General features: G+C 35.6%; 1 protein-coding gene across 3 annotated transcripts in view; it reads left to right on the top strand.

Moving 5' to 3' along the window:
- Window positions 1-1,157: 1,157 nt before the first annotated feature.
- The window catches only part of LOC114307370 (glutathione reductase, chloroplastic), a 29,240-nt gene continuing 14,557 nt past the window's right edge, over window positions 1,158-15,840 (top strand). Inside the window, exons 1-8 of one of the 3 annotated variants that reach the window (XM_028252774.2) lie at window positions 1,158-1,332; window positions 1,908-2,058; window positions 2,895-2,959; window positions 4,229-4,298; window positions 5,335-5,406; window positions 14,808-15,011; window positions 15,224-15,297; window positions 15,382-15,465. In XM_028252774.2, the coding sequence (XP_028108575.2) occupies window positions 1,918-2,058; window positions 2,895-2,959; window positions 4,229-4,298; window positions 5,335-5,406; window positions 14,808-15,011; window positions 15,224-15,297; window positions 15,382-15,465 (710 nt within the window). In that variant the 5' untranslated portion in view covers window positions 1,158-1,332; window positions 1,908-1,917. Of the gene's footprint in view, window positions 1,677-1,907; window positions 2,059-2,894; window positions 2,960-4,228; window positions 4,299-5,334; window positions 5,407-14,807; window positions 15,012-15,223; window positions 15,298-15,381; window positions 15,466-15,840 lie in introns of all 3 variants that reach the window. The other 2 variants (XM_028252773.2, XM_028252775.2) reach the window with 2 other exon arrangements.

Here is a 15,840-nt window from a genome sequence, read left to right on the forward strand (position 1 = left end):
TTGAACAGATTGACAGATTGGCAGATGGATGCGAATTGACTTGACGGTTTAAAATTTTATAAATGTTCAATATAATTCAACTTGTGCACTTCTGTAACAAAAAAAAAAGAAGTATTATAACCAATAACTTAAAAAAGTATTAAAATCACTGCATGCCTTATCCAAAGAAAGAAAGTTTGAAATTTTAAAATATTACAATCACTGCATGTCTCATCCACATATTACAATCATAACATGCCTCATCTACATAAAGTATTACAATATGTGATTCTTAAAATATAAAAATAATTCAAACCACCAAAACTATGAACATAGCAGTAGTAGAAATTGTATGTCTCTGTATTGTTATATTTTTATCTGTTTTTAAAAACAAAAACCAACCAATATATATCATATTTTCTATTTATTATTTTTAGAGTTAGATTTAAAAACCAAAAAATATGGATAAATAATACATTTATTTTTTTCAATTCAAAAAATATATTCAAGTTGAAAACTCTTTTTCAACATAATATATTCAATAGAATATTTAAACTTTTTTTTAATTGAAAATACAAATAGAATATCTAAACAAATTGTAAACACAAAGTCTTATAAATGATTAGGAGTGTTTGTGGTTTGGCGATTCGATTGCTGCCAAAGGAACCTCAAATCCGTCATCTGTCCAAACTAGGCGGATTGAAAAAAATCAATCCGTAACCGTCCTCTCGTCATTTCGTATCCATCCAAAATGCGGCAGATCAGATTAGTTCGGTCGGTTTGAGTGGATCGGTATATCCGTTGTTCACCCCTAATAAAAACTAAAATAATCTATTAAAATAAAAAAATAATCAAAAAGTCAAAAAATGTAGCCATTTTCCAAACACCCACTCAAAAAATGTTAAAATAATTAATATGACAAAATATCACATCCAAATTATAATGATTTTACTTTTTCTTTCACGATTATCAAACAAACTAAAAAAAAAAGTTAATTAACTTTCTAAACATAACTTTTTTAGTTAGATTAAAATAATTAAAAAGTCAATTAAAATTGTTAACTTTCCAAACAAAACTTTTGTAAATTAAAATTTTGAAAGAATTAATGTAATTATGTAAAAAATATAAAATTAATTATATATATATTTTTAAAATGGGGGAGGTGATAGTAATTTACCATAAATAAAAAAAAAAAAGCACTAGAAGGACATTTTTTTTTCGGGTGTGAAAACAAGAAACAAAAGAGAATTTTCTTTCTATCAAACCTTGCCTGTATCCATGTTATAAGTTTACGACCTTCAAAGTTCAAAATCTTTCCACTCTCTCAAGATTCGTTCATAAACCCTAGAAAAGGTGAAACCAATTATATCATCATCATATTAACTTCTATATATATATATATATCTATCTATATATATATATATGTATGTATAGCCTCGCTACTCTGTTCTAATTCTGTCGTGGCTATTCTTCTCATCAACCAATCTTTTCTTCTACGTTTTCTCGTCAAAGATCATCTTTGACTTGGAAAAGTATATATATAGAGGAACAAAAAATTGAGACGCCTTTTTAGATCAACCCAGAAACACTTGGTGATTGTCAAGTATACTTACCAACCCATTCCATTTTTTGATTATTTTCTTTGTTTGGTTGCTGAGATTCTGTGAGAAAATCAAATTGAACAAAATATCAACTGGGTTTGTCTCTCCCTGAGAAAAAAAAAGAAAAAAGAATCAAATTTCTTAGTTATTTAAGAATATTCAAAACTGTTTGTGCTTTTGTTGACCATCTGGTTTTATATTAAGATCAGATCCCAATTTCCTTTTTGTTTTGTATTTTCTTTTGTTTTCTTGGCTGCCAAATGAAAGTTTGTTTTGTGGGGTATTAAACTATTGTTTGCTTATACTTTTTGGTTTGTTTGGGTTTAGTTTACTAATCATGGCAAGGAAGATGCTAATTGATGGGGAGCTCGAAAAATTTAATCAAGTGGAAGTTCACTATGATTTTGATTTGTTTGTGATTGGGGCTGGAAGTGGGGGTGTTCGTGCAGCTCGATTTTCAGCTCAATTTGGAGCTAAGGTATTACACCATGACTATGAGCTATGCTTTTAATTTTATTTTTGTAGATCATATTCATATATAAGATGTGAAGATCTATAGTTGACTAGTTGAATTTGTAATTTTGCATATTATTTATAGATTATGTAATATATGTGACAAATAATTTTGTGTGGCCTGTGTGATTGTTAGTGGTAAGTGGGTGTGTGAAATTTTCATCTTTCTCCCAAACCCACGGCCAAATGAATTTAATTAAAAATTTGATTTCTATTGGTGTATACAAATGGGATTAATTAGTACAAAATTAGAAAATTTGTTAAGTTATTCAAGTTAAATAAGTACTTTTTTTTTCTTCTTTTTTTAAATTTTCAATGCAATTGCCAATGACTAATAATAACAATGATGCTTGGGAAATCGACAGCCTAGATAATTAAAGTCCTTTACTACCTGAACTTCTCCATTTTTTGGGCCTCGAAAACAATATGAAATTCTATGATATTTTACAGAACATATTTTAGGTGCCACAATGTTGATTAAAAACCATTACAAACATTCAAATTATGATAAATAAAGTTAGAACATGTTCTTCAATGAGTTTTGTTGGTATTTGCTAGTGCTTGAAAAAAATTCACAAGTTTGGTTTCAGATTCCAAACTCCCAATACCGTCTTACACACAACCATGACTGTTGCATCAACCGATACTGCAATTTATTTGCTTGACCCATAGACTTGTTTTGTTTCTCTTGCAATTTGGTTTTCATTGGTGTTTAATCCATATTTTCATTCCTTGATTTGGAAGAACTTTTCAGCAGTATTTTACTTAGTATTCTCCTGACGATCAATTTGATTTTGCAAGGTTGGAATTTGCGAGCTTCCATTTCATCCAATCAGCTCAGAAGTTATTGGAGGAGTTGGTGGAACGTAAGTTTTTTTAAGACTATAACTTTAATAGTATGCTTTCTAGTGGCCTTTGCCATTTTAGCTTTTGGATATAAATGTTAACCATTAAATCATGGTTGTTGACTTCCATCTGTTACTTATGATTTTTGTTAAGTTAACTGAAGGTTGTTACTTGAATAGATTATCTGTCATCTTAATGAACAGTATGAGTTATTTTGAAATGGGTAGCCTATATGGACAAAGCAATGGCCGTTAAAATTGAGATCCAGCACTCTGAATGTTGGGTCATCATGGGATGATCCTATGTTGGTGGTCAGAAACTAACTGTGTTGGACATGATCTGCTAGTATATAGAAGTGAGGTGGGTGCCTCTTGGATATCCCATAAAGGGAGATGTGTATTATTTGTTTATAATTCTGTAATAAAGTACTTATCAAAGAAATACAAGTAGAAGGGTTGCTGAGCACATCGTGGTTGTATGTAATTATTGACAATTACTTGAAAATGAGATGTATTGTTTCCCCTTAAAAGATTCCACTCTCACTTGTTGGAATTTTTTTTGACCATCAACAAAGAAATATTATTAATAAAAAAATAGGAGATACAAAAAAGAAATACAAAGGAGGACAATAAGTCCTCCAAAAGGACCAAAAAATAAATAAATAAATAAAATAAAATGTACACACCACAAATCAGCCACAGCTCTCCAAAATATACTGATCCAATGCTTTTGGAGCATTATCTTTGTCATTACTCTTCGGAGGAGACTCCTTCTCGGTTGGGGAGAATTGATGCGGATGAAGGAGAATGGAGACTGAAGACGTATTTTAGGTGCAAAAGGGCATTAGTTTAGGAATTTTAGTTTGTTAGAACTATGTTTCCATATTTGGATTATTTCTATTTTATACTTAATTATTTGTAGTTTTTTTTTCTCTCTATTTTTTTTGTTGGTAGAGTAGCTATATATAAACAGGGGTGTATGGATAAAACTTACTTCTTTGCATGAATGAATATTAATTGAGATTTTTTGGAATGCTACTTTTGCATCTTCTTCTCTGGTTTTCTAAACCACTTAACCTCAACCTTTTAAATTCTTAAGTATTTCTTGACACTTCTAGCTTAAAGTTGCTCATTTTGTTTCATCAACCAAGACTATATTGGTCCTTAGATGTTAAATTAGTAATGATTTTTTTATTTAATTGTAGTTTTTTATTTTTATTTTTTATATATTATAAAAAAATAATAGAATTTGAGATCACATATAATCTTTGTTGTTCTCATGCGCTGCAGGTGCGTTATTCGTGGCTGTGTTCCCAAGAAGATTCTGGTTTATGGAGCATCTTTTGGGCCAGAACTTGAGGTGAGATAATAGTTTATGTCAGAATGACATGATATATGACATTGAATTATCCGGCGAAAATTATAGTTGAGGTTATTAGCATTTTGGTCAACTTTTTCCTGTTTGCAACAGCGAAGTTAATTTTTCAGATGAAGGAAAAAGGTTGGGAACTAGTGAGAGTCGTCTGCAAGTTTCCCACAATCTTGTTCAATGTGGTCATATAAATGAATATAGCTTTAAAACATATATGTATGTATGTTTTCAAAGATAGAAGCTTGAAATTAAAATTATCCGGTTGTACATAACTAAACTAATTCTATTTACCTAGAGACTGAAATGCATCTTATGTAAAAGATGGAACTTCTGTTTCTGACATTGTATGGTGGTTTATTTATTTATTTTCCTTTAGAAGTTATCATGGATTTTAGTTAGTATACAGAATCGTGGGTTTGAGTCCAAGGAAAACCACTTTATGCAAATGTAGCAGAAGTTCTGTGCCCAGTCTCCCCTTCCCACCAACACTTAGGATTGACACTCATCAGTTAATGGTCTTCTTATATGCTAAATACAATTGTCATAGATGGTACACAAGATTACAGCTGGAAAAATTGAAACAAGTCAAATATAAAAAATTGGACCCAAAAGTTGTGATTATCTAAGTTAATGCACAATTGATATTCATATCAGTTTTGATAGGAGAATATGCCATGTATATGAATAGTTTTTGAAGAGAAGATTGAGATTTTGGTATACATCTAGTGGTAGAAGCTATTCGAGCAACCCAGGGCGGATGTGATGATTAGTTATGATTGTGATCCATCTGTGTTCCTTGTTTGCCTGGCAGTTTTTTTTTTTTTTTTTAGTTATATGTCTTCTCAAGCTGCCTCATTAAGGATGCCTTGAAATGATTTTCTCTTTTTGTTATAAAACTCACTTTTATTAATTGTTGTTTTGGTTTAGAATAATGCCATCCTTTATAAGAATGTAGTGAAAAACATTTATTTAGTTTATGTGGTTATTTGAAATGGTTGATATAACTATTGTTTTGGTTTTGTAGGATGCCAGAAACTATGGGTGGGAATTGAATGAAAAAATTGATTTCAATTGGAAAAAGCTTCTGCATAAGAAGGTCAGTGTTAAATTATATGTTTTTATTTTATGCACAGTACATACTGTTATTAGATTGCATGGTAGCACCTTTATATGTTCACCTCTCTTTCACTAATAGAAACCAGGGAAAAAAACTTGGTCACAAAATGATTACTGTGAGCGGTGTAGTTACAAATTTACAATGAGCAAATAGTGGTTGTAACTTGTACTGAAATGTCAGACTAGTGAATCAGTGGTTTAAAGATTATTCTTATGATGAAAAGTATTAAGTGCTGCAGAAATTAATGCTGGATTATTCTTACTGTGAACTTGCTTTTAGAAACAAAATAAAGAATCAATGCTGGATTAAAACCTTCATCAAATGTAGTCTTAGCGTAATTGGTCTCTGAACTTGCAAAAATTTGTGGGAGAACTGGACTAATTCTGGTTGAAGTTGGTTTGCACTGTCATCATGTCTGGATTTACTTAAGAAAAACTGAAGGTTCTAATCCTTTTAGGTTGCACTGTCATCATGTCTTAGGTTGCCCTTTTCACCTCTGTGGGCTGGTGTCTCATTTATCCTTTTATTCCTCTGCCCTCCAAAGAGGACTTCATTATATACAGAAGCTGTGAAGAGTACAAAGGTACTCTAGGATTTATAGGTTATGCTAATTGTATTATGAAAGAAGCAAAGAAGAAAATACTTTAGCTCCCTCCTTTAAACATCTTTCAAAGATTTTGGCTCTAGTGAGAAAGCTATTTTTTCTCTGGAATTGTGTATGGCAGCTATAATTTTGGTTACCTGGATTGCAATGAAATCTAGGAATTTTAAAGGGGTGCAATCCAATAAAAGGGCCCTTAAGGACAGATTTTATGTTTTATCTTCCCTGGGGTTTAATTACCAAAGCTTTTGAAAGGAAGCCCCTTTCTGTTATTAGAAGTGACTGAAGGGATGTGATTTCTTTTTCTTAGAGCAGCAAATCTGGGCCTAGTGGAACCTCATGTGTATGGATGTTTGTTATTTTGGAAACACAGTTCCATTACCAAGCTTTATCTTCTGTTTTTGTTCTATTAAAAGCCCAGGTGTTAAAAGTTTGTTATCTTGGCGCCTATGTTTCTTCCCAGTGGGTTTAATGGTCTTTGAGTCTTACCATGAGTTATTGGGGAGGTATAACTTCTTCTTAGAGCAGCAGCATGATGTTTGTTCTCTTGAAAACACAGGAATTTGATTTACGATTAGAGATGTAATGGGTAGCATTATAGGCTTGAGGTTGCCATTAAGAGATTTTTCATCTTTCTTGGAATGCCTCAAAGAAGCCTCTACCGTGTTTTTTCTGATGTTTGACTTAGAAAATATGAGGAAGAAGAACTCCGAAAATATGAGGAAGAAGGAATATATTTCTGTTATATTCAAAACTTCTTATCTTACAAGACCAAATGACACTCCTTATATAGGAGATATTACAAACATCATTATAACCCATTATATGCCACTTACATATTATATATTACCACTATCTACCACTATCATATTATATACATGCCACTATCTACCACCAACACCACTATCATATTCTATACATGCCACTATCCTTCACCAACACCACTATCATATTATATACATGTCACTATCTACCACCAACACCCCTATCATATTCTATACATGCCACTATCCTTCACCAACACCACTATCATATTATATACATTAACACAAATTTCCAGCACTCCCCCTCAAGCTGGTTTGAAGATATCTTCCATAGCCAGCTTGCTAGTCAGCTTATCAAATTGCTTCTTGTGTAGTCCCTTCGTTAGCACATCACCTAATTGTTCACCTGTTGGAAGGTAGGTCATACAGATTATGCCAGCATTGATTTTCTCCTTGATGAAATGTTTATCCACTTCTATATGTTTTGTGCGATCATGTAGAACTGGATTATGAGCTATAGATATAGCTGCTTTGTTGTCACAATAGACCTTCATAGGTGTCGGGTGAGAAAGCTTTAATTCTTCAAGAATTCTTTTAATCCACATTACTTCACAGATTCTATGGGCAACAGCTCTGAACTCTGCTTCTGCACTACTTCTAGCTACCACATTCTGTTTTTTACTCCGCCATGTAACTAGGTTCCCACCTACAAAGGAGCAGTATCCGGATGTTGATCTCCTGTCTGTAACACTTCCTGCCCAGTCTGCATCTGTGTATACTTCAACTTGAAGATGCCCATGTTTCTTGAACAGTAAGCCTCTCCCTGGAGTTCCTTTCAAATATCTTAAGATCTTATAAACGGCCTCAAAGTGCTCTGCCCCTGGTGAGTGCATGAACTGACTTACCATGCTGACTGCAAAGGCAATATTAGGCCGCGTATGAGACAAGTAAATCAATTTCCCTACAAGTCGCTGATATTGTTCCCTCTCTTTGACTTCTTCAGCCTTAGCAGCTTGTAACTTCAAGTTAGGCTCGATCGGAGTCTCCACCATCTTACAACCAAGCATACCTGTTTCTCCAAGGAGATCAAGAACATATTTTCTCTGATTAACGAATATACCTTCCTTGGATCTTGCAAATTCCATTCCGAGGAAATATTTGAGGGCTCCCAGATCCTTAATGTGAAATTCTTTTGCGAGTTTCTCTTTGAGGGCTGCTAACTCTGCTTCATCATTACCAGTTAAAATGATGTCATCAACATAAACAATCAAAATTGCAATTTTACTGTTTTTTGAATGTTTATAAAATATTGTGTGATCTGCTTGACTCTGCGAGAAGCCACAACTGATAACTGCCTTCCCAAAGTGTTCAAACCACGCTCTTGGTGATTGTTTGAGTCCGTATAATGACTTGTTCAATCTGCATACTCTGTCGCTTCCAAGTCTCTGCTCAAATCCCGGCGGTAGGCTCATGAACACCTCCTCTTCAAGAACACCATTGAGAAATGCATTTTTAATGTCAAGTTGATGTAGAGTCCAATCTGAATTTACTGCAAGAGATAAAAGTATTCTGATGGAATTTATTTTAGCAACAGGAGCAATCGTCTCCTGATAGTCGATCCCATAAGTTTGAGTGAAGCCTTTAGCCACCAGTCTCGCCTTGTATCTCTCAACGCTTCCATCTGCGTTACATTTTATCGTAAACACCCATTTACACCCAACTGTTTTCTTGTCTTTGGGTAGATCAACTATCTCCCAAGTACCACTTCTCCTTAAAGCATTCATCTCCTCCATGACTGCTAATTTCCAATTCGGATCATCCAATGCTTCCTGTATATTCCTTGGAACAAACAAGTGTGAAATCCTAGATGTGAAAGCTCTATGGTTTTTAGACAGTCTTTGATAGGAGAGGTAATTTGCAATAGGATGTTTAATGCAATTTCGGACACCTTTCCTAATTGCTATAGGAACATCAAGGTCGGAAATAGAAGGAATAGGATTACCTAAAATTTCGATGCCAGAACTCGGGTGGACATTCGGGTCATTAGGATGGACATTCGGGTCATTATTCCTCAGATGAAATCGCTTCCTAGTGTAAACCTGAAGCTCAGGATTTAGATCATTTTGTAGTACTTCTCCCCCTAAACAAGAATCTTCTTGACTAGGCACCATAGAACTTGGTTCTCCTAAGTGATCATTATCAGACAGATGTGGTTTTTGTGTAGGATAAATGACATTGGGGAGCGGGATAGAAATATCCCAAAAACGGTCTTCTACTCCACTTGTCTCCCCCTGAAGAGAAGTGTTGGAGAAATAGGATTTTGTTTCCACAAATAACACATCCATACTCACATGAAATTTCTTGGTTTGAGGATCGAAACACTTATACCCCTTTTTGTTTGAGGAATAACCCAAAAAAACACATTTTATAGCACGGGGGTCAAGTTTTGAACGAAATTGACTGGGAACATGAACATAGGCAGTACATCCAAAAACTTTGGCGGGTAAATCAGAAAACAACCTCGTGTCAGGAAAAAAAGTTTTGAGACAATCAAAAGGTGTTTTGTATGTTAACACCTTTGTAGGCATCCTGTTTATCAAATAAGAGGCTGTTAAAATTGTTTCACCCCATAAATATTTAAGAACATGCATGTAAAACATTATAGCACGTGCTACTTCAAGTAGATGTTTATTTTTTCGTTTTGCAATGCCATTTTGTTGAGGGGTATCCCGACATGTAGATTGATGAAAAATCTCATTTTTTTCCAAAAACTCACCCAACTGCTCATTGAAATATTTTGTTCCATTATCAGAATGTAAAATACCAATTTTGGTTTGAAATTGGTTTTCAATCATATTGTAAAAATTTGTAAATAAATTTTTCACGTCAGATTTTTTATTCATCAAATAAATCCAACATAAGCGGGTATGGTCATCAATAAATGTAACAAACCATTTTTTACCAGGAAGAGTAGTGATTTTAGAAGGGTCCCAAACATCACTATGAATCAAATAAAAAGGTTTGGAAGCCTGGTAAGGTTTTGGCAAATAAGTAGAGCGATGAAATTTTGCAAAAATGCAACTTTCACAATGAAAAGAAGAGCAATCAATCCCTTTAAATAATTCTGGAAATAAATGTTTCAGATAAAGAAAACTAGGATGTCCTAGCCTATAGTGCCATAGCATTATTTTTTCTTGAACAGAGATTGAACTAGTACTATTAAAGCTCTGAGCTTTTTTATTACTAACAGGTACTTCATCAAAGTAGTAAAGACCTTCAAGCATCCTAGCACGCCCAATCATCATCTCCGAGTTCTGGTCCTGAAATTCACAATGGGATTCAAAAAATGTAACACGACAATTAGAATCCTTAGATAGTTTACTGACAGACAAAAGGTTACAGGCTAAGTTGGGGACGTGAAGAACAGCATTGAGATTAATTTTCTCAGTTAGTTTAATAAATCCTTTTCCTGCAATAGGTGAAAAACTACCATCGGCTATTCTGATTTTGTCATGACCAGAACAAGGGAAATAGGTACTAAATAAATGGAAAAAACTAGTCATGTGATCGGAGGCACCGGAATCTATGATCCACGGAGAGAAGTTTAGGCAAGAGAAGGCTTTAGGATTTCTACCTGTTTGTGCCAACAAAACACTAGGAGTACCGGATGAGGAGTTGGATTTTATCAGCTTTAAGAGTTGATCAATCTACTCTTTGTTGAAGGGACCTGAATCGGCTTCATTAGCGGTAGGAAAGCCACGATTTTTCTCTCCTTATTTGCTGCTTTTCCAGTTGACAGGTTTGCCATGGATCTTCCAACACGTTTCGCGTGTATGGCGAGGCTTGTTGCAAAAATCACACCAGACCCGTGGCTTATCATCAAACCTGCGCTGGTAATTTGCAGCCTTGTTGGCCGCAGCATCGCTAATTAAAGCAGAAATTTCAATTGATTCATCAGTACCTTTTTTCTTAAGCATGACGCTCCTTCGGCTCTCTTCCCTTCTGACTTCGGCAAATACTTCGCCAATGGATGGGAGAGGAGGTCTGCCAATAATTCTTCCTCGCACTTCATCGAACTCAATGTTGAGGCCGGCAAGAAACTTGTAAATACGGCTGTCTTCCATAGTTTTCTTGTGGTGGTTGCAGTCGTCAACTGATTTCCATTCGTATGTGTTGAAGATGTCAAGATCCTGCCACAACCTTTTCAACGAATTGAAATATTTGGTGACGGAATCATCTCCTTGACGAATCTCTCCTAACTTCAAAGTTAATTCGAAAACTTGAGATTGATTTCCTAGGTCAGAATACATCTGACTAACATTATCCCACAATTCTTGTGCAGTAGTATAGCACATGTAATTAGAGCTTATATCCTCCTCCATGGAATTGACCAACCATGTCATAACCATGGAGTTTTCAGCGTCCCAACTGTCGAACAGCGGATCATTAACAGCAGGAGCCTTCTTGTCACCAGTGATGTAACCGATCTTTCCTTGCCCACGGATATACATCCGGACAGATTGTGACCAGCGGAGAAAATTATTACCATTTAGGCGGATGGTGGTGATTTGGACAGAGTGAGAGTTGGACGTTTTCACCGGAATGGCAGCGGTAGGGGTTGAAGTGGTTTCAGACGTGACTTCCGACATGGCTATGACGGTTTTAGGGCTGCTGTGTTTTTTGTTGCTCTGATACCAACTTAGAAAATATGAGGAAGAAGAACTCCGAAAATATGAGGAAGAAGGAATATATTTCTGTTATATTCAAAACTTCTTATCTTACAAGACCAAATGACACTCCTTATATAGGAGATATTACAAACATCATTATAACCCATTATATGCCACTTACATATTATATATTACCACTATCTACCACTATCATATTATATACATGCCACTATCTACCACCAACACCACTATCATATTCTATACATGTCACTATCCTTCACCAACACCACTATCATATTATATACATGCCACTATCTACCACCAACACCACTATCATATTCTATACGTGCTACTATCCTTCACTAACACCACTATCATATTATATACATTAACACAAATTTCCAGCAGTTTGTCTCGTTGAGGCTGATGCAGAAGTTGTAGTACCTTGGGTGAGATCTTGGTCCTTGGGTCTCCGTATTATTCTCAAGGATTTTTGATTTCTTGAGAGGTAGAAGTTAGATTGATTATTACATTTGCTAATTAACAGGTTGATTTATTGGCCTAGGAGGGAGCTCCCATTATGATGGCAGTTGATCAATTTTGAGCACCTTTTGTAGTTACGGTACGGGGCTATATTTGTTGGGGGCTGTAGGGGTCATTTATTTTGTTTTTGTGGTATTCAATTTGCCTTTTCTTTCCACCCCCCTAAGAATTGGATGATACCTTATCCATCTTTGCCGTTGTACTCTTCTTTTCACTATTGAAATTTGTTGTTTGTCATTGAGAAATGAGTTCACATAATAAAGTAGAAGCATCTTAGAATGTTTATAAAGGAAGTAAAGAAATATAGAATCATTAAGCCATATTGCATCTTTCAGTAGAAACCTTAATCTCGAAATTGCTCATGGGTAGAAGTGCCATCTAAAATGTTGAGAGTGGCAGTGATTCTTAGTAAATAAATGTGTTTTTATTTCAGTGTGGGTGACTTTCTAGCAGTACTGTACTAATGTTCTTCTGTCTGAGATAAGACATATAGTCCTAGTTTTGTCTGAGGTCGACATTTCTTTATTACTGTACACAAATTTCTTATTTCCATTTTCTGTTGGGTTTGACTTACCCATAATCTCTTAATGAATTGAATTCAGTTTTTTGGAAGTTGCAAAGTGATGTGTCAAACGATGGCTGAATTATGTATCTGTTAAATGCTCAATTATAAATTTTATTCTTACAGTGGTTTAGATATTAAAATAATAACTAGTTTTGTTCTGTAAACAAAGTTGTTTAACTCTGCTATTTACTTAATGGAGTTTGACTTGGATTTATGACTGCTAATCGCACACTGAGTTACATGGACTTGGTTTGAAGTATTGGTTGCCAACTTGCCAGTGTGTATATAGCTCCCTCCCTAATTCTTATATCCTGGACTTGCGCTCACAATGGTATTCTCAAAGATTCGATTGTATTTTCTTCAATTCCTAGTGAAAAATAAAGTCTGTTGTGTAACATGTTTGCTGTCAGTAACAAAGATAGCAGATAAAGACAGTATCTAAGGAGGGAGCAATAAAAAACTCAATCTTAATTCTTACCCACTGCTAGCAAAAAATATCAGGTTTTATTATTTTTGTTTGTAACATACCTTCTGTGGATAGATAAACACAAGTGGGCTTGAGTACAAACATCTTGCAGGTGTGAGACTTGGAGAAGGCTGTTTATCCCTAGAGTGCCATACTAAGCGAGTACCAGTCTTTCACACCGGAGTATAATGTTGACGGTCGTTGGAGATGTGGCCAAATCGTGGGCTCTTGGGAATCATGGTAGGCACAGATGGCGCAAAACACCTGTGGTGGAGAGGGAGAGAGCCGAGGAAACATGAGAGAGAGAGAGAGAGAGAGAGAGAGAGAGAGTTGCAGCAAGGGGTTGAAGCCTCTGAGGAGTTTGAGTGGGAGAGTGAGCTCTCCTTAAATGTGTGTTTCTGTATGTCGGGTTACAGAAGTAGGTTGATACTGACACTGACACTGACAGATGTAGGTGTGATACACCTTTCAAGGTACAATAGTGGGTAGTTGTGATACACTCTCGGAGGTGTCACATGACTTTGGTCAATCTTGGTGTTTGTGCAGAGGCTGATCTCTCATGTCTAAGGTTGGTCAAAGTGGGGTCACCCCGAGGGGTTGAGTTGGACAACTTTGATGATCCCTTAGTTCTAACTGCCAATCCACAAGTCCCTGATAATCTCTTGCGGGTTATGGCTTGCTCGGGCACCCCATGATTGAGGCACTAACCCTGGTGTCCATAGGCCTTGCTCCCAGTGTCTCAACCTAGGCAGCTGTGATATTGTTAGGGTGCATGTATCAAGGTGGCAAAAGCCTTGGTGAGGCAAGACAAAGTTGTTGAGTAATCAGAGTGCATGGCCCCTAGATGAGGTCCTGAGTGGATTCGTCCGAGCAATTTGAGGGGAGCAAGTTGGAAAGGAGATTATGTTACTCGCCACATAAGAAATTTAGATACATATACCTAGCACTTTTTGTTGCATATACATTCAATATTAATTGTATTGGACACGTGCCAAATTCTATACTTATCTCTTCTTTTACTTGAGTACATCCCATGTTTTGAAGTGTCCATGCGACATTTTCCATAATTGATTTAGTAAGATCTTACAAGTCAGGAGTGCATCAAACCAAGTACGGAACTGGGCTTGTTTTTTTTTTCCTGACAAAAATGCTTGCCAGCTTGTTGTAAAGGAATAAGAAATGTACTGTTCTCATGGTTCAGTACATTTGGACATATCCATTGCCATTGGGCTTGTCATAGGTCTCCTCACTGAGGTCAAAGGGCGCTTTACTAATAATTTAACGCATGTTGGGACTTTACTATAATTCTTGGGAAATGTCAGGCCTCAATAGTTTTTATCATTTTTTACTCTGCTCTGTAGAAGGGAGTTGAGCTGCTTCCACATGTACATCACTAGTTCAGGGGCATCATCACATATTTACTGTTACGGATTCTCTTTAGCTTCCTCTTTATATATTATGATCTTAAGTTTCTTCACTTTGTTTGCCCCATTTTAGACTTGGACTTAGATGCCTTGTTTAAGTCTAGGTTCCCGAAGTTACAAACCTAGGTTTAATGCTAAGATTGTCCACTTCGGCTTGATTGCTTAATAAGTGAAACTTTGACTTTAGTTTTCTAGGTAGATAATTCATTATCTAGTTTGTATTTTTTTGAACATGTTATTTGCTATTTATGTGTTTAGGGTTCGTCATTGTTATAATTTGGAGCAGGAATGCACATGATGGTGTCTAATATTTTGTCTTTCTCCTTCATCTGTTGGGAATATTGCAGACAGAAGAAATACTTAGATTAAATGGAGTCTACAAACGGTTACTTTCAAACGCAGGGGTTAAATTATATGAAGGAGAGGGAAAAGTAGTTGGTCCTAATGAAGTTGAGGTGACGCAACTGGATGGAACTAAAATATGCTATTCAGCAAAACACATACTCATTGCAACTGGAAGTAGGGCTCAACGTCCATCTATTCCGGGGCAGGTAAATTTTCTGATTTTTATTATATATGACTCTAATTCTGGATGCATGTGGTTGATCTTTCAAGCTCTTGACTGTCCTATTATGTGAACTTTTTGCTTGGAACATCACCACCAACTTTCTAACTGATAAACTACTTGAAATGAATGTTGATCCACAATAACTCTTAGTGTGTTATGTAATTATGTTATCTTTTTTCCCATCTTGTGTTATAGGAGTTTGGTATAACCTCTGATGAAGCCTTGAGCTTGGAGGACTTACCTAAGCATGTTGTCATTCTTGGAGCAGGGTTTGTCTACATCTGCATCTGTCTGTTCTATTAAGTTTGGTTAGCATGGTTATGACTTTCAGATGATTTATTTCTCTTGTTTAGGTACATCGCTGTTGAGTTCGCTTCAATATGGCGTGGAATGGGTTCTACTGTCGATCTTTTTTTCAGAAAAGAACTTCCATTAAGGTTATACTTGGTTCTACTTGCAATTTGCTTTTCTTCCAAAGTACAACATTTTTTTTTGTTAGTATATAGTACATTGCAAAGGCTCCAAGGGGTTGCTTCCGGTATACAAAGCAAAACAAACAAAAGAATCACCTATACATCAAAACTATTCAAAACACAAAATCCAAGAATTGGTTCAAAGAGGGGTCAACACTGCCCAAGAACCACCTATCTATTTATGGGAAAAAATGAGTCTCTACTCCATAAAAGTCCTTCTATTGTGCTCCCTCCCTCCTTATACACCCCATCAACGCCAAAGGCCCCAAGCACTAAGTCTTCTTCCTTGTCTTATCCACTCTAGCTCCCTCCAAGAGTGCAAAAGCTCCCCAACACACT

Source organism: Camellia sinensis, chromosome 7 (genome assembly GCF_055761805.1).
Source record: "Camellia sinensis isolate YWXY chromosome 7, ASM5576180v1, whole genome shotgun sequence".
Classification (NCBI taxonomy): domain Eukaryota; kingdom Viridiplantae; phylum Streptophyta; class Magnoliopsida; order Ericales; family Theaceae; genus Camellia; species Camellia sinensis.